A 21673-nucleotide genomic window follows, 5' to 3' on the forward strand; every position below is an offset into this window, starting at 1 on the left:
CAGACAAGGACTTGAACTCTAACGAGATTTGTTTGTGTTCGGGTTTATTTGAATAATGAGTTATATATATAATATATTTTTTTTTTTGGGAGTGGTTTTGTAAAGATAAAATCCCAGTTTCTTAAATTTTGTTCCACTTTTCTGACAGACACCACATGGTGACCCCTTGAGGTCCACCAGCCACCATTATCTTCTTCTCCACACCAAACTCTCTGAAACCAAAGAAAAAAGAGAAGAAGAAGAGGAAATGAAGTGATCTAGATCTGACCCACATCATCATCATCGTCGTCGTCGTCCATAACACCCTGTTTTCATATTTAGTATTCTCTTCCACTTTCTATCTTATACGTAATGGACTGTACAAAATGGGTGTCCCCAGAGAGCATCTTCTTTCTTTAACTGCTCTCTGACCATTCCCTGCTTTTGGTTTTTTCCTCTTCTTCTTCTTCTTCTTCTTCTTCTTCTTCTTCTTCTTCATTGCCCTGTTGCGTGTGTGTTTCCCGCATTCCCAAGATGAACAACACGTTAAACTCACTCCTCTTTTCCTCTTCTGTGTGCCCAAACCCCAAAATAAACCATATCTTATGACCTTTCTTCAATGTTTGGTGCCTTTCTTCTTTGCTAACTCAAACTATTTTGTTCTAAGATGTCTGCAGACCTCACCAATTCCTTATCACATGAGAATCAAAGCCTTCATAACCAGTTTGGCTGTATGAATGCCATTTTTCAGATGTTTGACCGCCGTTATTTCCTTGGTGGCCGGAGCATCGCCAGGCGCCTCCACAAGAAACTCCTACCACCGCCAGGTACTTGCTTGCTAACTCTTCTTCCACCATAATTCATTTCTTTTTTGTAATGAACACTGTCTTCTTTGGCAGGTCATAATGAAGGTATCCCAATGGAGCCAAGCAATGCCTCTCAGAGAACTCTGGTGAGAATTCTCTGTAAGCAAAAGGCAATTCAGTTCAGTTTTGAAAGACCATTTTTGTAAAGCGCATGTTTTGTTGAATTGTAGGGGAAAAACCAGAAGATGTCAAGAAAAGAGAAGCAAAGAGTCTCCACTGAGTCATCCAGAGCTTCATTTTCGTCTACAACTTCTTGTTCTTCCAGTTTTTCATCTCTTGATGCTAACAACAGAGCGGCTCACCTTGAAACAACATTGCTCAGCCATGTCGATTTTCCTGGAAACACGACTCGGGAGTTTCTGATGAACCCGCATGATTCTTCTGCTGCTGCTAAGCAATTGAGCTGCAAATCTTTCGAGTTCCGGGACATTGTCAAAGAGAATATGAACAGAGAAGCAGTCAGAACTGTGGCGGGAGAAGAAGCCGTTAGTCGTAAATTAAAACATGTGGACTCTCCGAGGCCGGTGAGATCAACTTCAGGATCAAACGAATCATTTCGTGCTCTAGTGCGATTTCGAGAAGCGCATCGATCTGCCAATGAAGAGGATGACATTCCCACACATCCAGCAACCAAGTTTAATCGAAGGCTGTCTTATGATGAAAGGGAGTCCTATGATGCATTGAAATCAACAATAAAAATCAGGGAACTACCGAGGCTATCACTGGACAGTAAAGAAAGCTGGGCTAGGCGGTCTGCTTCTGGAACGAGATCGAATGATCTAGTTAAAGATTTCGAAGAACGGGTGAGTTCGAAACAATCATCTACAGTCGTAGCAAAGTTAATGGGATTGGATGATCTCCCAGATTCATCTTCAACCACCAACAGTCCATCAAGATTGATCAATGCTCACCCAAACTATGAAAGAAGTTCTTTGTCCAGATCGTCGAGGAAGAACGATGAGAACACACAACAAAATCGGTTTTCTGGGTCGCCAAGGATTTGTCGTGGAGATTCCTATTCACCCAGCTTGAGAAACAATCCTTTGGATTTGAAACCCAATGCTTGTACTGAAAGTCATGAACTTGCTACAGATGTGCCAAACTCCTCTGTTTATGGAGAGATTGAGAAAAGATTGTCAACACTTGAATTCACCAAATCTGGAAAAGACCTCAGAGCTCTAAAACAGATACTTGAAGCTATGCAAAAATCTCGAGCAATATTGGAGAACAAGGAACAAGCATCAAACTGTGCATCACAAATAAGCAGTTCAGGAGCAGCAAGCCCAAGAAACTCGCTACTCGACAGCACGGCTTCTTCTGCGAGAGCCAAGGTTTCGAAATCTTTAAAGTCACAGAAATCCTCAATAATCATCATGAGACCAGCTAAACACTTGGAAAAACTCAGCAACTCCTCTCCCTCGGTGCCATTGAATCATGTTGCATTGTGCAGTGGGAAAATGCAATCTACCAATACAAGAATTTCGAAACCAACGAAATCGACAAAGGATCAACACGGCCTTCGTACAGAAGTCTCAACAGCCTCAGGAAACAGTCCAAGAGTTACAAGCTCAAGACTGCATAAAAAGTTTGGGGTAGAGAAAGAATCATGCCCCACCACTCCATCATCAGATCCAAGCAGGACCGAAAGGATTAACACCAGAAACGTTGGATCATGTTCCACAGAAATAAAACTCAGGCAAAAATCTCCCACTTCGAATCAGAAAAGTGCCAGGAAATCGAGCAAAAGTAGTACATGTCCTAGTGATACGAGTCGACGAGGAAGTGTTTACCCTCTGAAGCCTGAGACCAATAGAGTGGAATCAAACAGCGTCACAAAAGTCAAAGCAACATTAACAAGCTCTGAGCAACAAAGTCCCGTCTCTGTTCTTGATTCTACATTTTACCAAGACGATTCACCGTCTCCTATCAAGAAAATATCATATGCTTTTGAAGGTATGGATCTCGTTCTTCATTATGCAGTAATGACCAATAATAATTATGTTGCGTTCTGTTATATGACAAGAACACTTGAATTTTGATGGAATAGATGAAGAGACCATAAATTCTGAAGCAGAGTTGAGTCAGGAGGTACCAGTTCAATCACAGAAAAGCACAGAGGCTCTCAGCACTGAGATTAAGAACTTGAAGTCAGAGATCGACAACTTGAGGAAGCATTTTCGACAAGCGAACTTCAGTAACGTGGAGGAGGAGCTCTTGAATGATTGCCAGAATCACCACTGCCAAGAAATGAGTTCACAGCACAGATATATTTGGCAAATATTATCAGAATCAGGTCTCCTCGAAGAGCTTAAAAATGGCCTGTCTTCCATTCAGCTTCACTCACCAGGACACTTGATCAACCCCAACTTATTTCTTGCACTTGAGCAGTCCAAGGCAGTCAAATGGCTTTTTAATGGGAATTCCTGCATTAAACAGAATTCCATATCAGAAGCTCGCAATAAAGTTCAGAGGAAACTTGAGTTTGATACTGTCAACGAAATTCTTGTAGACAAACTAGTGGTTGAACGTTCTTTCAAGCATTGGCAATCAAAAAGTAATATTGCAGGAACAGAAGCAAGAGGCCAACAGATTTTGAAAGAACTATGCACACAGATTGAGCAGCTACAAGATAGCAACCAAAATGGCAGTCTCCATGACTGCGATGATGCTTTAAAAAACATGATTTGGAAGGATTTGATGCATCCATCACGCTACTGGAGAGATTACCAAGATGTTATTCCAGGCATAGTGTTGGATGTTGAGCGGCAGATCTTCAAAGATTTAATAACTGAGATTGTGATGAATGAAGCAAGCTTCTACGACGATCATTGCAGGGGATTTTCCGCAAACTAGGAGTTCCCATAATCTTAGATGAATAAATGGGCAATCTATCCCTCACTTCCCGCTTCAAAGTTTGCATCGTTAGTTACTTCTACAGGTTTAGGCTTATTTGACATTACCCTTCCAGAGTTTTTCTTTCTCTCTTGTACAACCCCAGCAACTCCTGCAGTGTGAATTTAGATCGTTGCTGGCATAAGAACTGTATTAGAAACAAATATTAATTGTATATGAAGGCAAAGGTACAAGTAGCATCCTTGTTTTCGAGTTCTGTTCAGGCACACAGTACAGATCACTAGGCCATCTAGGAACATCCAGGTCTTGGAAGTTAGAATAGAAAATGCAAAATGCAAAGGATAAGTGCTAAGTTCCAAACACTGCAGCCTGGCAGGAAATAATTGACACACACAAATTATCAAAATGATAGCAGAAACAAGAAACCAGAAAGCCATGTTGGCATGGCGTTTTAGTACATCATTAAACAGCAATTGATGTGAAACCAGCAAACCACTACTGTCATGGAATAGAAACATGGCTACAGTTATGTCTACATTAGCATGGTGGTCACAGGTCGCCAACACGTTCTAGAGTCCAAGATAAAGTAAAATGAAGATATAAATGGGAGAATCTTTCTATAATTTTTAGTAGGACCTTGGGTGGAAGAATTGAGATTTAATCAATAAAAGAAATTTTAAATTTTAAGCTCCACAGAGAAGTTTCTATAATCGTGCAATACATAACCTAAACCAAAACTTTCAGAAGTATGTTTGATTACTCCCATGAGCAAAGCAAAAGCCAAAGTGAGAAAGAAAACAGCCATTGACAGAGCTAAGACTTAAAGGTCAAGCTTCTAGTTCAAATTTCCAGGGCATACAAATTGTAAACGAGATAGTGATGGCATATATGCAAGGAAGAACAATATGAACAACAGATCCCTCTAACCAAAAAATTTCCTAGAACATCGCAATAACTATTAGAAGTGTTTTTCCCTGATGATTCTTTCACAATGCATATGATAAACCAACCTCCTTTTCTTTTGATCTCCCTCAACTTGAAACATCGTTGATTAGGATGATATTAACGTGAGGCTAGAGTTGTTCGCCCAACCTTGTCGTCGTACTTCCTTACTAACCATTTCCAAATGCCAAATTTATTAGAGAAAAAAGCGAAGTTGTTCATATAAAACATAAGCATACCTCAAAAGTTTAGGTAAACTGGAATCTCTCCTTCCACAAAATTGAATCTTTCATTCTATAAGCTAATACCAGACAATACAATGTTAGTGATTTTCACAACCAGGAGAAACTGCATCCAGTCTCCTAAAATCCGTGTACAAATTTCAATCGAGCAACCTAGTTACAACTGAGATAGCCCCTTGGAGTTCTCCATCAAGTCCTAAAGAATCTTCTCGACCTTTCTTTTCTTGTCATACTTCTCATCTTCTGCTACAAACCAGGACGAAGACATCTTCACACCATTGTTTGGAACCTTCAATTCTATCCTGCTACCGACAGGCTTCTTTCCAGTTCCAATCTTAAACTGCATAGTGGATCGTCTGTTCAGAGAGAACTTTTCATCAGAATCGTACAAATCGTTCTTTATTGATTCAATAGCAGGAGCAAAAGTCTCCAGCACTGAGACATGTGTATCCACAAGACAGTTCTCCATGATAGGAACAGGATGTTCTGTACTTGAATTGTTCAATATACTATCTGGAAGAACGAAAGAAGAAATTTCCTTTTCACCAAATGGCAGTGGGGTAGCAAAAAATGGGTTACTTTCTTGTGTTTGTTTGATCATAGCTGCATTTCTAGGGCCTTCTCTTTGGGATCCTTCCAATCCATGGCAAAACAACCACCTCTGCAGATTCCAGATGGATTGTTCTGCACTTCTACATGGTTTTTCTAGCTCAGTTTTAATCGTTTGAGGCTCCACTACTTCCTCCTTCACAGTGGAGGGCTCAATGTCTGCTTCAGGATCAGGGATTGCAGGCAACCAAGAAGGTATATGCTCTCCAGGAGGTTCTTCCCCAATTTGCAAAAAAGTAGGCCTCAACTTTCGCTCCTTGACAAATGGAAATTTGGGAACCGAGTATGCAAATGGGATTTCTTCAGCTCGAGCTACATACCGAGAAATCTCTTTAGCAGTGCCGGAACTCGCGAGACAATATTCAATATCCGAAGCACCTGCAAAGCCTTGGATAGACCCCAAATCTTCCAGTGCTTTCATTATATCCAATACATTACACTCTGTTCTGCCGGCGAAGTTAGCACAGAAGTTTGCGGCCCTTCCCATGTTATGAACATATCGAACTGCAACGTTGGCCAGCGTTTCGAGGGCAGACTGTTGAAAAGTTTGAAACCCCTCACTCTCACATATTTGGGATACAGCAATCCTAGCAAGCGCCCGTGGGAAGTCTTCACCTCCATCGCTCATATTCAAATATTCATATCAACTTATCTGCCGCAAAGATAACAACCAAAAGCACTCGTGAATGAATTCCCCGTTCGCACTTCGCTCATCGGCGGAAAGATCAAGAAAATGAGACGAAGAAATCGCACAAGTACTTCGCTGGCGCTCATAAATCAGACTTAAATGACAATCTATAGTAGAAAATCTTGCGCAGATGGATAGAGACAATACAAACTTCAGTAGAACAAAGCATCACACAACCATCAACAGAAACAATCCGAAGCTAAACAACTTCGCATCTGAGATAATGCCCTAATGCATCAGACGTTGAATTAAGAACAAAATTTGGGCTCAGAAAAACCAAAATGTGAAACAAACTATTAGAATGCTCAACTTATGTACCATTAATTGCAATGCTTGCCGTTCGCATTGGAGATCGTTGAAGAAGGAGTTGCGAAGGATTTAATCTGGAAAAATAATACGATCAAGTACCCAATTGAAAACGAAGGAAGCCCAAGATCGCAATTGGGTACTTGATCGTTCATAACCCAACCCAACCCATGCGGGTTGGGTCAAGTTAATTGAATTTTTCGGGTCATCCTACGGATTATCACGATCACAATTTCAAATTATTAATATTAAAATGTGGGATTAATTGGTGGATTATGGGGGTAATTATGTGAAGAATATGTGAGAGATGATATCGTGATTCACGTTGATAGCATATAATTTTTGTTCTATCATATACCAATCGACTTCCATTTCCACGTGAAACATGCAATCCTAATCCAGAAACTTTTTCAAATAATTCTCACCATATAAATCGCTCTAAAACCTCATCAATTCTCATCAGTTCCAGCTTCAAATCATGGCTCATATGGAGAATCTGAAGGCAAACCTGGTCAGAGTTCTGGAAGTCACCAAGGTGTCTCCGTCGCTGGCCTCACCTTCCTCCGCCGCCGATTCCTCTCTTCCTTTTACCTACCTTGATGCTCTGTTTTTAAAAATCCCTCCCACAGAGCGACTCTTCTTCTACTCTTTACCCGATCCCCCATTGTTGGACTCCAATTCCATCGTCACTCATCTCAAGCACTCCCTCTCTCTCACTCTCCAACATTTCCTCCCTCTCGCCGGAAATCTCGTTTGGCTGCCGGAATCTCCCAAACCCACCGTTCTTTACTCCCCTGGCGATGCTGTTTCCCTCACTGTCGCCGAGACTGATGCTGACTTCACCCACTTCTCTTGTACTGGAATCCGTAGAGTGGAAGAGTGCCGCCCCTTTGTCCCGGAATTGCCGGCGGCGGATGATTCTGTTCCGGTAATGGCTCTGCAGATCACTCTGTTCCAAAACAGGGGATTGTCCATCGGCATCTCCAATCACCACGCCTTCGTTGATGGCAAAAGCTCGATCATGTTCTTGAAATCGTGGGCTCACATTTTCAAGCACACCCAAAACAATCCCGAATCCCCCATTACTCTACCGCCAGAACTAACCCCATTTTTCGATCGGTCCATTATCAAAGACCCAAAAGGAATCGACCTGCTCTACATCAACTACTGGCTAAAAAAGACCAACCCCACCGACCCATCAATCAAAAGCCTTAAATATTTCCCAAATTTGGGAGTTTCACCAGAAATGGTGAGAGGTACATTCGAATTAACCCGCACAGACATTGAAAATCTCAGAAAATCAGCAACAAGGGAAGACGAATCACCGACCCGATTCTCATCGTTCGTTCTCGCATTCGCGTACATATCGATTTGTGCGGTAAAATCAGCGAGAATAGAACAGAAGAACAAGAGAGTGTACCTGGGGTTCTACGCCGATTGGCGGGCGCGGCTGGATCCGGTAGTGCCGACCAACTATTTCGGGAACTGCGGTGGAAGCCATGGAGTTTTTGCGGAAGCGGGGGAATTGGAAGATGATGAAAAGGGATTGGGGGTCGCATCGAAGAGGATTCATGAGACGATACAGAGGTTGGATGAGAATGTGACAAAGGGGGCGGAGGAAACTTTGTCGAAATGGGAGAAGGTGGAAGAGGAGATTAAGTTCGTCGGAGTGGTTGGGTCGCCGAGATTGGGGGTTTATGGGTTGGATTTCGGGTGGGGAAAACCAGAGAATGTGAAGATGGTTTCGATTGAGAGGACTGGTTCGATTTCGTTGGCGGATAGACGAACCGGAGATGGGATCGAATTCAGTTTGGTGCTTTCACAGCCTGAAATGCTCCGTTTTGCCTCCATTTTTTCCGATGGTCTTAGAACTCTTTAGCTTTCTTTGTACTTTCTCTTCCGAAGAAGAATAAAAACATTTCTTGTTTCATCTCATCGTGTTAGTTTGAATCTAAATGAAAATTTTGAATCAAGAATCAAGAGATTGTATGATTTAATGAGAAAAAAATAATCAACTGCTAATCCTTCTGATGTAACTCATTAAGGATTACAGTAATCAACTGTAGCTCATGTTGTTTGTCTTTTTTCCTTTCAATTGAAAGAACTAATTAGCTAGGAGCGTAAAACAAGTAGTACATTCAACTAGCAGAGATCCCATCACCGGCATCGACACCACGAGAAGCAGGAAAACCAGCCCGAACCCGAGTTTGTGGCCGGAGACGGTGCCGTGATTTCATGAGATGGAGATGGAGATTCATGCTCTGGCGATTCCTGCTTCATTGACTGCTGCCTCTTTGTTTGCAGCTTCGTCACTGGCTGTTGTTGTGGTGTTGCACCTGAGTCTGTTGAGACAGAGCTGGTTGTTTTTGGCGTTGCACCTTCACTTGCCAATCTGATAAAAAAAAAAAAAAAAACAAGGCAGAATTCATAGCCACAACAATTCAGATTCCAAGTTCAAAGTGAAAACATTTCTAAAACAGCCATTATATCTATGACTATGATTCAGGATTGCTTACAGTGGGAACTGAAACGAATGAGAGCTATTGATGCTGTCGTTTGACACACTCTGGCGACCTCGAAGCTCATCTGTAGGTGTCGTGGTGGGTTCTTTTTGATGAACTGATATGGCTGGAATTTGAGGTCCAGTTGATGTCACTGGTTCAGCCGAGACATTCACTGTGATTCCTGTTTTACTCTCAACTCTTGGTGGTTCAACAAGAGGGGGCAGGCTGGGTAGATTCAGGGATGAATTGGGGTTCAACATCAATTCTCCAGACTTGGTAAAAAAATTGAAGTTCTCCCTTGAAAAGCTGTTGTTTCCCACATGAATACTGAACAATGATTCATTCGAAGCAGTACTCCATTCCATAGGATTTGAAGGTTTGCCAGAGAAGATCGATATAGGTATTCGGTTTGGATCATGGTTTTCAAGCACCCCCGATAATCGAATCTGAGAAGAACTCTGGATTCTACCAGAACCCAGAGACAAATTCTCCGCTGTTTGCACAGCTCCCATAAACTCGAAAACATCTGGTTTTGGTTGAAGAGCTGAGTCTCGTGACTCCGAGGTAGATGAAGAATTGGAGTTGCTGCGATCAGGGATAACATCGGTTTCTTTATGGGCCATCTCTAATTGCTCCTTGGATTGCTTATTACTCTGTGCACAATCCATATCTGAGTTACCCAAAATCCTGCCAAGTATTTCTTATCCAAATGCTTCATAAACAGAGAAATGAACGAAAGATTCAGCAGAAACAAAGCTAAATCAATCACAACATCAACAATCTCCAGCTGACTCATCTTTAACCAAAAACTAAAAAATTTCCAGACACGATCTTAACAACAACATTCTAATACTACAATCATTTAGGGAGAAAGTGATTCTAAAACTAGCATTCATACTTCTAACACAAAAGATCAAATACTGAACAAATACAAAAAAAAAAAAAAAAAAAAAAAAAAACGAAACAGAAAAAGAAATCCTCGTTATTACCGAGCAAGCGATATAAGTATCATGCGAACTGCTTAAAGTACGATTCCGAACACAAATAACACGCAGAAAGATAATGATCGCGATGAACAATGAGACTCACGTAGAATCGCCGAGAACGTTTAGGATACGATCCTCAGCTACAAAGAAGAATCCATTTGCTTAAATCTGAAACGCTTCTTGTCCTGAATCAGCAATAAGAAGAAAAGACGAAATCCACAAATGGCAAGGAGTTGGGAGGAGGATAACAAGAAGTTGGAAGAAAATAACGAAGATGAACAACGGCGAGAAGTTGGAGAATAGGGAAAGAGATGGAAAAAAACCAGTAGGGTTTTGGGAATGGGTTTGGTGTGGAGAAAACGGCGAGAGGGAAAAAGGGAAGGCCGGGAGAAAATTTCGGAGTGATGAAGTTGCTTTAGGTTTTTTGGTGCAACGGAGCAACCGATTCCGGTAAGAGTGGCTGCCCGGCGCCCGTTCGAACAGATCCAGTTTGCTTCAAAGCTGGAATGAAACGACAGTGAGACATTGAGCTGGGGTGCGCCATCGCTGTTTGTTCGTTTCTCCATTTTTTTCGCGGGAATTTGGCCTGGTTAATTTATTTTATATATATAATCCATCACATTTATTTATTTATTTTTCTATTTTATAAATCCATTTCTTATGAATAAAATATTTATATTTAAACAAAAATCGGATTTTTTTTTTTCCTTTTTTTATATTTTAACAAAATAAACATGACCCTATCAACTCTCTGGAGACCATAGGTTATAAACTAGAGGCTATTTTGAGCTACACACAGACTACAGTAGTCAAACTAGGTATAGAAACGTTATCGAGACTAATCTCGTAGGTATTATATGGAAAGGTAGTGGTGATAAAACGTGTAAATTTGGCAACTAGGAATGCAGTTGAAAGTTGGGTCCGATTAAATTTGGTCTATATTCGACATTGAAAAAAAAACACGAGATTACTATCAGGTAACGATAAAACATGTAGGGCCTACGAGTTTGGTTTGAAATTCAAAATTTTAAAACCCACCCCCTATTTTTTCCTTATAAATCATACGTTTCAATTTCAAACCATACAAATCTATAAATTATTTATTTAGAGTAACAATTCAAACATAAAAATAATCCATATTTTGTTGGGTAAATTAATAGTAAAAACGGACGGCGGTAAAAATATCCAGCCTCATAAATGCAAACTCCCAACTGTCCTTTAAAATGCATTTACTCCTTCCCAAGCCAATTTTTTTACCACAACTAACCAGTATAAGATATAAAATTGAAAGTTTACGATGAAATTTAAATTATCGGTTAAATTTTAATGATTTAATGTATTTAATAGTGAAAAAAATGTATGGGCCATCAATCAAAGTTTATAGGTATATTACTTAGAAATTAAGAAATTACAAACAGCAGGGTTAAATTTGTAAATTCAGTGAAAGGAGAAGAAACGGAAGGGCAAAAAGGACATTAACGGTGAATACGCGCCGTGAAAGACGCGTGGAGATGCATGGCGGTAAAAAACTTGACTCGTCTTCCAGGTTTCGATCCCACGCCCAAAAGTGGCTCCATTCTCCAACTACCATTCTCTCTACTTTTTTTCATTATCATTTTATTATTATTTTTAAATAAAAATTGTATATTTAATATGAATTTCTTAAAAATCTCATATTTTAAATTTTAAATATTTAATATGAATTTCTTAAAAATCCCCTTATTAACGCTTTAACTAAATTTCAAAAATAAAATAATAATAATAATTTATTTCAATAGTCTAACCTTCCTTTTACACAAAATTTGGCTATTTTTTCTCCTTTTTCCCTATTTTTTATTTTTTCTATCATTCATTATTTTTATGTAATAATTAAAATTACAGCAACATATGAAGAGATTAATAATAAAAAAAAATAGTAGTTAGAAAGTGAATTATATTATCACGCATTAATTATCCGTATAGATTAAGACGTAAGTGTTTTGTATATATTCATATTTGTTTTTTTGAAAAATGTCTTTTAGTTAAAAATGAATATAATGACGTTTGAAATTATTAATTAAATTCCAACGTGTATATAGTACAAGGTGAGGATGGATGTAGCAACTCGATTAGTGAATTGATTTGACGAAATAATAGAAACTAAATTTTAATTATTATAATGTGACGGGTGATTAAATTTTTACATTTAAGTCTATGTGGGGGTAAATTGGGAATAAAAGTTTAATTTAATTTAAAAAATAAAAGACTCTTGACTGGGATGTAGAAATAAAAAAATGAACGGTTGAGATGTAATGGGGAAATTTGAAGAGAGCCTGACCTGGTTTTGGGAGTCCGAGGCTAAAAACGAACCAGAGCTTCGGGTGTCGAACCTAAAGCGGCATTTTTGCAACCGAGTTTGTTGAAAACATAATGTTAATTAGCATTATTTTAATGCCTAATTTACTGTTTTCATCGCTTTATCTTCGGCTTTGATGTCTGTAGAGACCAGTTTCTCACTCTTTCTGCAGCACTTGAGAAATGTTTAGAGAGAGAGAGAGTTTTCAGTGAGAGAAAGCTTGGAGGTACAGAGAGAGATAGGGAGAGATTAGAGAGAGAGAGTTAGGGACATTGGAAATTATTGTGGGTTTTGATTGTTGATGAAGAACTGCAATCTCAGCTCAAAGGAGAGGTAGAGAGGCAAGAAAGTTCTGGGCCTTCAATTGTGCCATTTGGATACTCTTCCAAGAACAGAATTCTCCAGCACCTAAGTTTTTGCGTAGTTATAATTCTGTTGCTCAGATCACACCTCCCAGCTCGCCACTGTGTTCCTTAGCTCGCTTTGCCTTGTGGGTTTTCGTTTATTTTCTTCTCCTAAATTAATCTAATTGTGAAGACTATACGGTTCCTCTCTGAAATTAGTTAACGAATTGTTATACTTTGTTGGCGGTTTTTGATTTTGTTCACTTATTGGGGGTTTATGATGTTCGTCACTGGAGATACGCGCCAATTTTAGGGTTCTTGCGCTAAATTTTCGGGTCTTGGTTTTGAAGCACTAGGATTTGGCTGCATAGTTTATTGTCCACGGGATTTCTCTGCAATTCATGATTTGTTTTTTCTGCAAGTGGTGTTAGCTTCGATTATTTTTTTTTTGTTATACCTGTGGAGTTTCGTGAATCATGTGTCACTGCGTGGTTGCTTGTCCCTTCTTATTTGGGATTTTCTGCGACTTCTAGATCACTAAGCGTGTTTATCTTCAAGTTTTCTTTTACCGAAGAAGAACGTGCATTCAAATGCGTTTACGACGCTGCTCAAATGGATACTGACCTTCTTTCAAATTCGGGTCAAGTTTCTTACTAGTGTGTTTACTTGATTTAATCTTATAGTGATTTTTCCTCTACTTGTTGGGCATTAGGACTGCGATGCATTTGGTGGCTGTAGCTTTAAGCATTCCTGTTCATGAAGTAGAAGACAGTTACAGGACTCCAGATAATAAAAATTAGATAAGCGCTGCCTTCAATTGCATGTCTTGAATGGCGATCTGTTTATGTTCATTTGAGATCATCATGTTAGAAAACTGCACGTGATCATCCAAGTTTCAATGCGAAAAAACTGTAACGTTACTCTGCAAGGTACCCCAAGGGTCTCTACCTTTCTCTTGATAGTTCTAACAGTATAAATCTTTCTTATCATTCTTGTCTTTACTCCTTCCCCACTCGATATATCGATGCTGGGTTCGTTTATCGTATTTGAAACAACCATGGCTGCTTTGACCGTATAAGGTTTTGATTTGCAGATTCTGTGGGAGGATACCCGAGAGAAAATTTGACTGTGTCATTAGGCAGAAACTTTGCACCACTGGCTTCAAGACCTGGTTTCTGCAGTGACACCTTGGAACGCCAACCATTGAATACGAATGGCTATATGTTTGGAGGGCAAAATTTCCAAACAGAGCACTCTCAGCAAGCATTCCTGGGTGAAACGACTGGCTATGATCCACATGTCTTGATGCTGAGAGGCTTGTCCGTCCTAAAATCACATCAAGAATATGCACCAGTAGACAGTCCAACCCTGACAACTAATTCTGAGAGGTCTGAAATAACTGAATCGTCAACTGACTTCAACTTTCTCGGAGGATCGCAGCAGCTTGTGAGGGGTCAGCAACAATTAGACACTTCTCAACTTCAATCGATGCAGCAGTCTACATATAATGACGTGCAGTTACTGCAGCAGCAAATGATGTTCAAGCAGATGCAAGATATTCATAGGCAGCAGCAGCAACTTCAGCAATTTGGTGATGCAAGGCAGCAGGGTTCTCAAAATCAGATCTCTGCTTTCCCTAGACAGTCTACGGGGGGTCAATATCCATCCTTTATTAATGGAACATCTCTCTCTGATTCATCAGAAATGTTCATGAACAGGACATATCTAGGTGCATCTTCTGCAGCGCAAGGAGTATACAACCAACTAATGTTTTCGCCCGAGAAAGGCCAATCTTTTCACTCAACAGTGTTGGTTCCACAGCAGCTTGATGAATCTAATAATAGATCTCCTAACTACAGTGGAGGAGGTAGCATGGGTCAATATTCTCATCTCCAGGGAATGGATCGTGATTCTTGCAGTTTGTTGACAAAGGCTAGTGGTCACTGCCAGAAGCCTACTTTGCAGCCTGTAGCTTTCAGTAGCTCCTCTATGGGTAATATAAATACTGTTTCTGCAGGCCAAACGGGCAGATTCAAACAAGGCTTTGAAGGGAAAAATTTATTTGACCAAATTCCAAATCAAGGTTTGGATGCCAGAATGAGATCAGATATCATCCAGCAGAAGAATTATTCACAAACAAATGGATCGTTTCCTGACTTTCAAGGAGAGCAAGATGGAACTGGTTGGCTTGGTACCACACAGCAAAAAGTCACCCAACTGGACGCATCTCAGTATTTTGTTCCCTTGGATCCGATTGAACAAAAAATTTTATATAATATGGATCAAAATATGTGGGACACTTCTTTGGGAAAATGTACAAATGTCAGCAATGGAAGTTTTGAAAATAACCCAGTACATTCAGATTATTCAAATGCACTTCCTTCTATTCATAGTGGGAGCTGGAGTGCTCTCATGCAGTCAGCTGTAGCCGAGGCTTCTAGTAGCGACACTGGGATACAGGAGGAATGGAGTGGATTGACTTTTCAGAATACAGAACTGTCAACTGAAAATCAGCATTCAAACATAGTGGATAGTAAAAAGGAGCAATCAGCTTGGTATGAAAACAGCATGCAAAGTGCATCTTCTTTAAGTTCAAGGCCATATGCAAACTTCAACGATTCTGGTATGAGTTCTAACTTTCCTGGGTTTCAGCAATCAGGCATCCAACCATCTTTTGAGCAAACAGAACATATTTGTCCAGAAGACTCCCATAAACTAAATCAAAATCCTTCTGAAAAAACTGGTGAATGGTTAGACACTACGAGTGCACAAAAGCGACTTGGTGACCAATCTCAACATGTTCAACCACACGAGCACTTAAACAAGAGCTTGGCAAGTCAGTTGTATGAGCAGCCTGGATATGACAGACCACATCAGCAGATAACAGCTTCTCATGATAATGTTAATCGACCACATGGGAAACCACAAGGTAGGATTAATCATTTGGTAGTGTGTGATTGAGATATAGTTGCATCGATTAAAACTATTGTCCATGCCATTATCTTGCAAAACTAGTCAATGAAGTCCCACACAATCGAAGGGATCATAATGATCTTAGGCACCTTGAAAATACGACGCTTGTTAACATCTCCATGAACAGCTAGGAAAATGACGTCATGAGAAAAAAGAATAAGCGATGATTCTAATGTTCTACAAAATTCTTTTGATAAAGCAGGTGACTCATTTATTGACAAGCTTCTGCTGAAAAGTAACTCCCGTGATCACTACATGTTGAAACAATTAAGCTCTCAAGGGCAGGGTCATTTTCAGCAGTCATTTCTTGATGTTTCTTCCGACACTGTGAACTTGGAGAAGGTGGTTTGTTATCCCAATCTATATTTCAATTATTGTATTGTGACCTTCCTAATGTTGCGTGTGATTATTTATCTTTACAGGGGCAGTTAACTGGTTTCCAGAGAAATTTAAATTCTTCAGATGGTACTCCTAGGGGCCATCTGGATGCATCTACCAACTTCGGCAAACCAACGGGCTCAAATGGCCAAACTCCATACAAACAAACAAGGTAGTTATGTTAAGAAAAGACAATGTCAACTCCACCTGGGAGGTTGAATCATTGAGCCAAAGCTTTTTATTTAACCTATATGTTGTTGGTCTCTTCATTATTGCTTGTCCAAGTGTTATCATACTTTCATTTTATTTTAAATATGTACTCATAACTTTATATCCATGAATTTTTGCAGTGAAAATGTGAATGGGCATCTTCAAAATGTCGACCATTCTAAGGAAAATAGTGCCATCCCCCATTATGGCTCTATTGGCTCTAGTCCCTTGTCTATGATGTCTCAGGCAGTGTTTCCAAATCCATCTGTTTCTCAAAATCACAATCAGTCCACATCTCAAGGATTTCCTATGAGATTGCTTCATCCATCTCAACAGCTATCATATTCAAATAAGATCTCTTCATCTCGAGGTCTACCTCAATTATCAAGCAATCCGGATACAAGTCCGGTTATTTCTGACTTAGCTCCCCCATCTCCTATTCAGTCTATGCCTCCAGATGAGTCATCACAAAATGTGCATTGGGATGAAAATTCGCATTGTTTGGGAGAGGCAGAAGCTGCTACTTCATTATTCCTGTCGCCCCATTTTGTAACAGATGAAAATCAAGGGCAATTCGTTTCTGGTGCACTTGCATCACGTTTGTCTTCACAGGCTTCATTGCCAAGTACTGCTTCTAGATATCCACAATATGGCCAATCTTCCTCTCATGATACATCTCGACACATCGACAGGAATATGAGTGGAAAACAGTATCCGGTTTTTGAGGCCCTGCCTCTCTCTCAGCCGTTATCTATGTCAAGAATAGACCAACAGGGTGGGTTGTTGGCAAGGCAGCAAAATGTTTGGTTAAATAACACAAGCCAGCAACATAATGCAACTTCATTGGCTCCACTGGGATTCAACGATCAATCTTCTAAAAAATGTGGACTCCAATTACTGGAATCTGACATGATTCCTACAAATTCACTGAATTATGACCATAAGGATGAGGTACCAGAGCAGAGGACTAAGTCGGATGTATATAATACTTTACTGGCTGATGGAGTGGCAAGGAAGATTACTAGTACAAATGCGTTTCCCTCTGGCTTATTATTACTGGCCCATCCACATCAGCAAGATCTAAATAGAGTACAAATGGAGGAAAAAAATTTAACCCCCTCTGAAAGAGATTTTCCATTTGATAACTTTTCTAAATTGCCTCATGTTGTTGGTCAACAATACTCGCTTCAAAAAGTTCAACCAATGAAGAATGTGGAGACTGAGCCAAAGGGAGTTCAAGATGCGCAACAGGTAAATATTATGTCAAAAGAGAATTTAACAAGAGAAGATGGGAAGCATGGACAAGGTTTTGCATACGAGATCAACTCATTGCCATCTGAAAATAGAAAAATGCTAAACCTGTTTGCAAGAGGAGGAAGAGAAGATTATAATGTGACATCTTTGTCTGAGAATCCACCAAAGGCATGTTCAAGGGGCTTTACTTCAGACGGCCAAAGTGAGGCTGTGAATGAGTTTAATAGAAAAAATATGGAAGGTAATGATGAAGAAAATTCTCAGATGAATCCACTTTCTGCGTCTTCCTGGTTTAAGTTCAGAAATGGGCAGATGCCTTCAATGTACAATGAGCTGCTTCCAAAGCAACCTGGTGGAAACTTCTCTCTCTCGAAGCCTTCGGAAAATTTTTGCAAACTGTCAACTCTGGATGGAACAGATTCTGCAGATGTTAATCGGAGTGGTGGAGTTTGGTCTGCTGCTGCTGCAACCACGGTGCCAACTGACATAACAGGCCCTTACAAATTGCCTTCTATTGTCACTGTTAAAACTGCGGACACGTTGAGACCTAAAAAACGTAAATTTGACTCATCTGAGTTTCAACCATGGCATCTAGAAGTCCAAGGTTCTCAAAGGATTGTGAATATCAGGTATTTAGCGATCAAGTAAAGGGGATATTTCTTTTAATCTTGACTTTTAGTTGAAATGATATTCTCTTTTTACAATCAACATTTATTTTATCTAAGACCATGTGTTCGTCTGGTTGTTGTTAATGTCTAGAATATGTTGCTTGCAGTGTGGCAGAACAAGACTGGGCAGAAACCACAAACCGGCTGACAGAAAAAGTATTCCCATGAAAACTAAAAGATCAAAAACTTTGTTTAAAATTTTAAATATGAAGTTGCTGACCTATTTTTTTCTCCTTTAAATTTCAGATGGTAAATGAAGTTGAGATGGTTGAAGATGGATATGTGATGCTTCGATCGAAGAGAAGGCTTATAACGACAACCCGGCTGTTACAGCAGTTAGTTTGTCCTGCACCATCATCCATTCTCTCAGCAGATGCCTCTTCCTTCCATGATAGCGTGATATACTTTATCTTAAGAGCGTCATTAGGGGATACGTGCAGCCTGATGTGTGGTCAAAGAAATGATTTTCATGTCTCAACACTTGATAACAGAAATGTGTATGTGTCCTTTCCATACTTGTTGCTACCAACTGTTTACATTTTGATTTTCCCTATTGTGAAAGTAGGAGTAGAACATCATGTCATTACTTTGCGTTTGTATAAATAACATTTTATCTGCTCTTATTTTTATTTAGAAGCAGAGTACAATCTTATTCCTTTTCACTTTATTTCTTTGGATTAATTAGCTCGAATGTGTAAATTACATGAAAGATTTAATTAGTTTTTGGGCAGCTTTTGTAAAAACTTTCTGTGGATAACTTTCAGTGTGTCTGAGGAACGTGAAACTGTAAAACGTACTGGCGATAAGCACATAGAGACTACTGTGGAAAGATTCTACGCCCGAGCCGGGAAACTGGAAAGTGACTTGCAAAGGTATGGACATACGGTTTTGTTTTCACAAAGCTTTTAGTCGTTTTTTACTTATACATCTAGATTCATTGTGATAATCATGCTCACTAATCGTGCTTAAAACCTTCTAATAATTGCTAGAAGAATAGAAATATGCAGTTTGCAACCTACAAAACATCATTTATAATCTTCTGAGTTATGGCACTTGCCGTGCAGATTGGACAGGACAGCCTCCATGGTGGACTTGATGGTTGAATGTCAAGAGTTGGAACGATTTTCTGTCATTAATCGTTTTGCAAGGTTTCACATTCGTCAAGTAGAACTCTCTGGAAATGCTTCTTCAAAATCATATCCCCAAAGATATGTCACTGCACACCCCCTTCCTAATCATCTTCCAGAGGGTGTACAATGCCTTTCACTGTAGTAATTAGTTAATTGGTCCCCCACAGCTAATTCCCTGGTCATCTACATACAAACCATATCCTGCCCCTACTTTTTGACTACAATCTCTGGCATTGACATGATGTGGTACTGTAGAAGAAAGAGGATACAAGAATAGGTTCATATCTTAGCAGCTCTGATAATTGAGGCCATTCGTTCTTTTGTCGAATCAAGGCCAAACCGTTGCTTATTTTGATGAAGTACATAGTGGTATCATGTATCATGTAAATTTTCATGAATATCTCAGGTGAACAAGTCGTTCCGAAGCGAACGATTCAGAGAGGATGATGTGTTGGGTATGGATATTGCATATCGTTTTAATACATAAATTAGAGAAACTAGCCTGCCAATTTATTGGTAAACTTATTAGTCATGCTTTGCAGTTTTTCTTCTATTGTGCCACTTTTTATAGGTTTATTATTTCAAAGAACTGGGGAAATCAGTATGGAAGTTTGCATCAAGAAGACCAAGCGAATAGAATAATCAAAAAGGTTAAAGTTATGGCTTTAAAAACTCCCTTCCTTTGTATTTTTCTGTTTATTTTCTTTCCTTTTCATTGGTCACGTGTAAGCTTGTGTCCACCTTCACCATCACTTGTTCATTTATTGGGAAACACAAACATTGACTGTTTCCCAAGTGCCAAAAGGGAACACATTTATGAAGGAATAAAGGACAAGAAGAAGATATTCTTCTTGCATTCCTAAATATATTATTATTGTCATTATTTGTAAAAGGTTCTTTTCTGTGGGAAAGATTCTGATTGGTTGGTTGACTGAAAGCAGCTAACTATGTCAATGTCAGTATCTGATTGAACTCATGATTTGGTGATGTGAGAGGAAAGCTGATATCATATCATTGTCAAAGACAGTCAGAAGGAATAACTCTGGATTGATGAAACAAATCCCAAACCATGTCCAATCCTAATCTTTTCTGTATGAATATTATAATAAATGTTCCTTCCAGGTGTGTGGGGGCTGTTTGTTTGTACGAGGAAGCTTACTCACCTTTGCCGACAAAGTTAGTGGATGTGTTTTCTTCAATTTATTTTCTTTCATGTCCAAGATTCCTTTGACACTAATTTTCCTCATTCTTTGAAGTTGGACCAGTTCTTCAAGTACACAAAGTGGCACAATGCCCTCTGCCACCAATTCATCTGACTTTGCTGCCTGTGATGCTGCTGCTGCCCTTCAGCCTTCCGAGACTGTTGGTACTAATGACCTTCGGATGCCCTGTTTTCACCTCTTAACATTTGATTTTCTTGAACAGTTTGACCTTTGCTTCAATATGGCATAGAACGCCCTGAAAATCAAAGGTAATTTGCTTCTTAAGTTCGCTAAAAAAAACACGGTTGATTCGTTTACGATTATATTTGACAAGCATCACAGTCAGAAAGTTATAAGTTAGAGGGCATTAGAAACATGTGTTTTGTCTAATGCATATTCACCAAAAATCACAGTTCACTTGTCAAAACATGTTTCTGTTGCCTTCCAATTTATGACATTCGAATAAAGATTTATTAAGGATTATTGGGAGAAACAATTTTTAGATGATGTCGAGTTGAGTTTGAACAAGGAAACACATCAACAAATTATTAAAGGATAAATTTAAATTTATTTACTTATAGAATTAAATTAAGTGAGTTTAATTATAACACGGAGAATTTGATTTTTTTTCAACATTATTAATCCGGATACAAGTAAATATTGTATTTTGATCGTCTCATATAACATAATATATATATTTACTAAGATGCGTTGGAACCGCAAAAAGAAGTTAAAAGTTCGTATTTTGTAGGAAGGCTTAAACACCCTCAAAATTTGATTGAAATTTAAACCATTGGATTATAATGCGTGGTATCATCTCGTCCCACATTGGTAAAGTTAGAATTAATCACCTTGTTTATAAGCAGCATTTGAATCCTTCACAATCGCCGAGCTCGTTAGTGTGGGCTTGTGACCCCAACGGGGGCAATAAGATGGTTGAAGAATGGGGGGCTGTCCGCTGAGTATGGTCCTAAGCAAGAATTAAATGCTGGCCTGCCCATTCCAAGTTGGGAGTTGGGCCTTGGGCTTCGGGCGAAGGCCCGGAGTTCACCGCCACTGGAGTTTGGGGGACACTGCGTGAGGCTGGTTTCACAGAACAGCGTCACCCCCCGCTTCCTTCGGTGGAAGGACAACAGGCTGCTTCCTGGCGGCCCAACAAAAACTCTGAAGACGGCTCTCACTTCAACAATCATTTTTTTTCATT

The 21673-nt window shown here is 39.6% G+C and overlaps 5 protein-coding genes and 1 non-coding gene across 15 annotated transcripts; 4 read left to right on the forward strand and 2 right to left on the reverse strand.

The window, feature by feature from the left end:
* The first annotated feature begins 83 nt into the window (after nt 1-83).
* LOC111808477 (protein LONGIFOLIA 2) lies at nt 84-3934 on the forward strand. Its single transcript, XM_023694478.2, has 4 exons — nt 84-806; nt 879-931; nt 1016-2798; nt 2893-3934. Exons 1-4 carry the CDS (start codon nt 647-649, stop codon nt 3696-3698), a joined length of 2802 nt encoding a protein of 933 aa, XP_023550246.2. The 5' UTR covers nt 84-646; the 3' UTR covers nt 3699-3934.
* Nucleotides 3935-4910: 976 nt separating this feature from the next.
* On the reverse strand, nt 4911-6566 carry LOC111808480 (transcription initiation factor TFIID subunit 8-like). The gene has a single exon (XM_087116806.1). It carries the CDS (start codon nt 6117-6119, stop codon nt 5079-5081), a length of 1041 nt encoding a protein of 346 aa, XP_086972932.1. The 5' UTR covers nt 6120-6566; the 3' UTR covers nt 4911-5078.
* Nucleotides 6567-6901: 335 nt separating this feature from the next.
* On the forward strand, nt 6902-8415 carry LOC111808478 (malonyl-CoA:anthocyanidin 5-O-glucoside-6''-O-malonyltransferase). The gene has a single exon (XM_023694479.2). It carries the CDS (start codon nt 6964-6966, stop codon nt 8362-8364), a length of 1401 nt encoding a protein of 466 aa, XP_023550247.2. The 5' UTR covers nt 6902-6963; the 3' UTR covers nt 8365-8415.
* Nucleotides 8416-8469: 54 nt separating this feature from the next.
* Nucleotides 8470-10540, reverse strand: LOC111808481 (uncharacterized). 3 transcript variants are annotated; one of them, XM_023694483.2, is made up of 3 exons: nt 10079-10540; nt 9002-9642; nt 8470-8877 (listed from the first exon to the last, which is right to left on the reverse strand). In XM_023694483.2, the coding sequence occupies exons 2-3, from the start codon at nt 9610-9612 to the stop codon at nt 8643-8645; spliced, it is 846 nt and encodes a 281-aa protein (XP_023550251.2). In that variant the 5' UTR covers nt 9613-9642; nt 10079-10540; the 3' UTR covers nt 8470-8642. The 3 variants fall into 3 exon arrangements, with proteins under 3 accessions (XP_023550251.2, XP_023550249.2, XP_023550248.2); XM_023694481.2 differs by having other exon boundaries at nt 9002-9676; XM_023694480.2 differs by having other exon boundaries at nt 9002-9701.
* Nucleotides 10541-12434: 1894 nt separating this feature from the next.
* LOC111808146 (uncharacterized) lies at nt 12435-21666 on the forward strand. Of its 8 annotated transcripts, none has more exons than XM_087116706.1 (13): nt 12435-12800; nt 13367-13583; nt 13748-15583; nt 15827-15969; nt 16050-16177; nt 16356-18098; nt 18245-18293; nt 18384-18634; nt 18902-19009; nt 19202-19722; nt 19839-19917; nt 20209-20443; nt 20524-21666. In XM_087116706.1, exons 2-10 carry the CDS (start codon nt 13553-13555, stop codon nt 19407-19409), a joined length of 4497 nt encoding a protein of 1498 aa, XP_086972832.1. In that variant the 5' UTR covers nt 12435-12800; nt 13367-13552; the 3' UTR covers nt 19410-19722; nt 19839-19917; nt 20209-20443; nt 20524-21666. The 8 variants fall into 8 exon arrangements, with proteins under 8 accessions (XP_086972832.1, XP_086972831.1, XP_086972833.1 ...); XM_087116705.1 differs by having other exon boundaries at nt 20228-20443; XM_087116707.1 differs by having other exon boundaries at nt 20390-20443.
* Nucleotides 21356-21666, forward strand: LOC147789782 (signal recognition particle RNA). The gene has a single exon (XR_015411607.1).
* Nucleotides 21667-21673: the final 7 nt, after the last annotated feature.

Source organism: Cucurbita pepo, chromosome 13 (genome assembly GCF_057944985.1).
Source record: "Cucurbita pepo subsp. pepo isolate OVF chromosome 13, ASM5794498v1, whole genome shotgun sequence".
NCBI classification, from domain to species: domain Eukaryota; kingdom Viridiplantae; phylum Streptophyta; class Magnoliopsida; order Cucurbitales; family Cucurbitaceae; genus Cucurbita; species Cucurbita pepo.

Bases quoted from the DNA above. Each gene is read 5' to 3' on its own strand.
- LOC111808477 (XM_023694478.2), top strand. From the start codon at position 647: ATGTCTGCAGACCTCACCAATTCCTTATCACATGAGAATCAAAGCCTT. The intron at 807-878 runs GTACTTGCTTGC...CTTCTTTGGCAG, and splicing joins GAAACTCCTACCACCGCCAG to GTCATAATGAAGGTATCCCA. The intron at 2,799-2,892 runs GTATGGATCTCG...TTGATGGAATAG, and splicing joins AATATCATATGCTTTTGAAG to ATGAAGAGACCATAAATTCT.
- LOC111808480 (XM_087116806.1), bottom strand. From the start codon at position 6,119: ATGAGCGATGGAGGTGAAGACTTCCCACGGGCGCTTGCTAGGATTGCT.
- LOC111808478 (XM_023694479.2), top strand. From the start codon at position 6,964: ATGGCTCATATGGAGAATCTGAAGGCAAACCTGGTCAGAGTTCTGGAA.
- LOC111808481 (XM_023694481.2), bottom strand. From the start codon at position 9,657: ATGGATTGTGCACAGAGTAATAAGCAATCCAAGGAGCAATTAGAGATG. The intron at 8,878-9,001 runs GTAAGCAATCCT...TTTTTTTATCAG, and splicing joins CATTCGTTTCAGTTCCCACT to ATTGGCAAGTGAAGGTGCAA.
- LOC111808146 (XM_087116704.1), top strand. From the start codon at position 13,553: ATGCGAAAAAACTGTAACGTTACTCTGCAAG. The intron at 18,099-18,244 runs GTATTTAGCGAT...TGTTGCTTGCAG, and splicing joins CAAAGGATTGTGAATATCAG to TGTGGCAGAACAAGACTGGG. The intron at 18,294-18,383 runs GTATTCCCATGA...TTTAAATTTCAG, and splicing joins CAAACCGGCTGACAGAAAAA to ATGGTAAATGAAGTTGAGAT.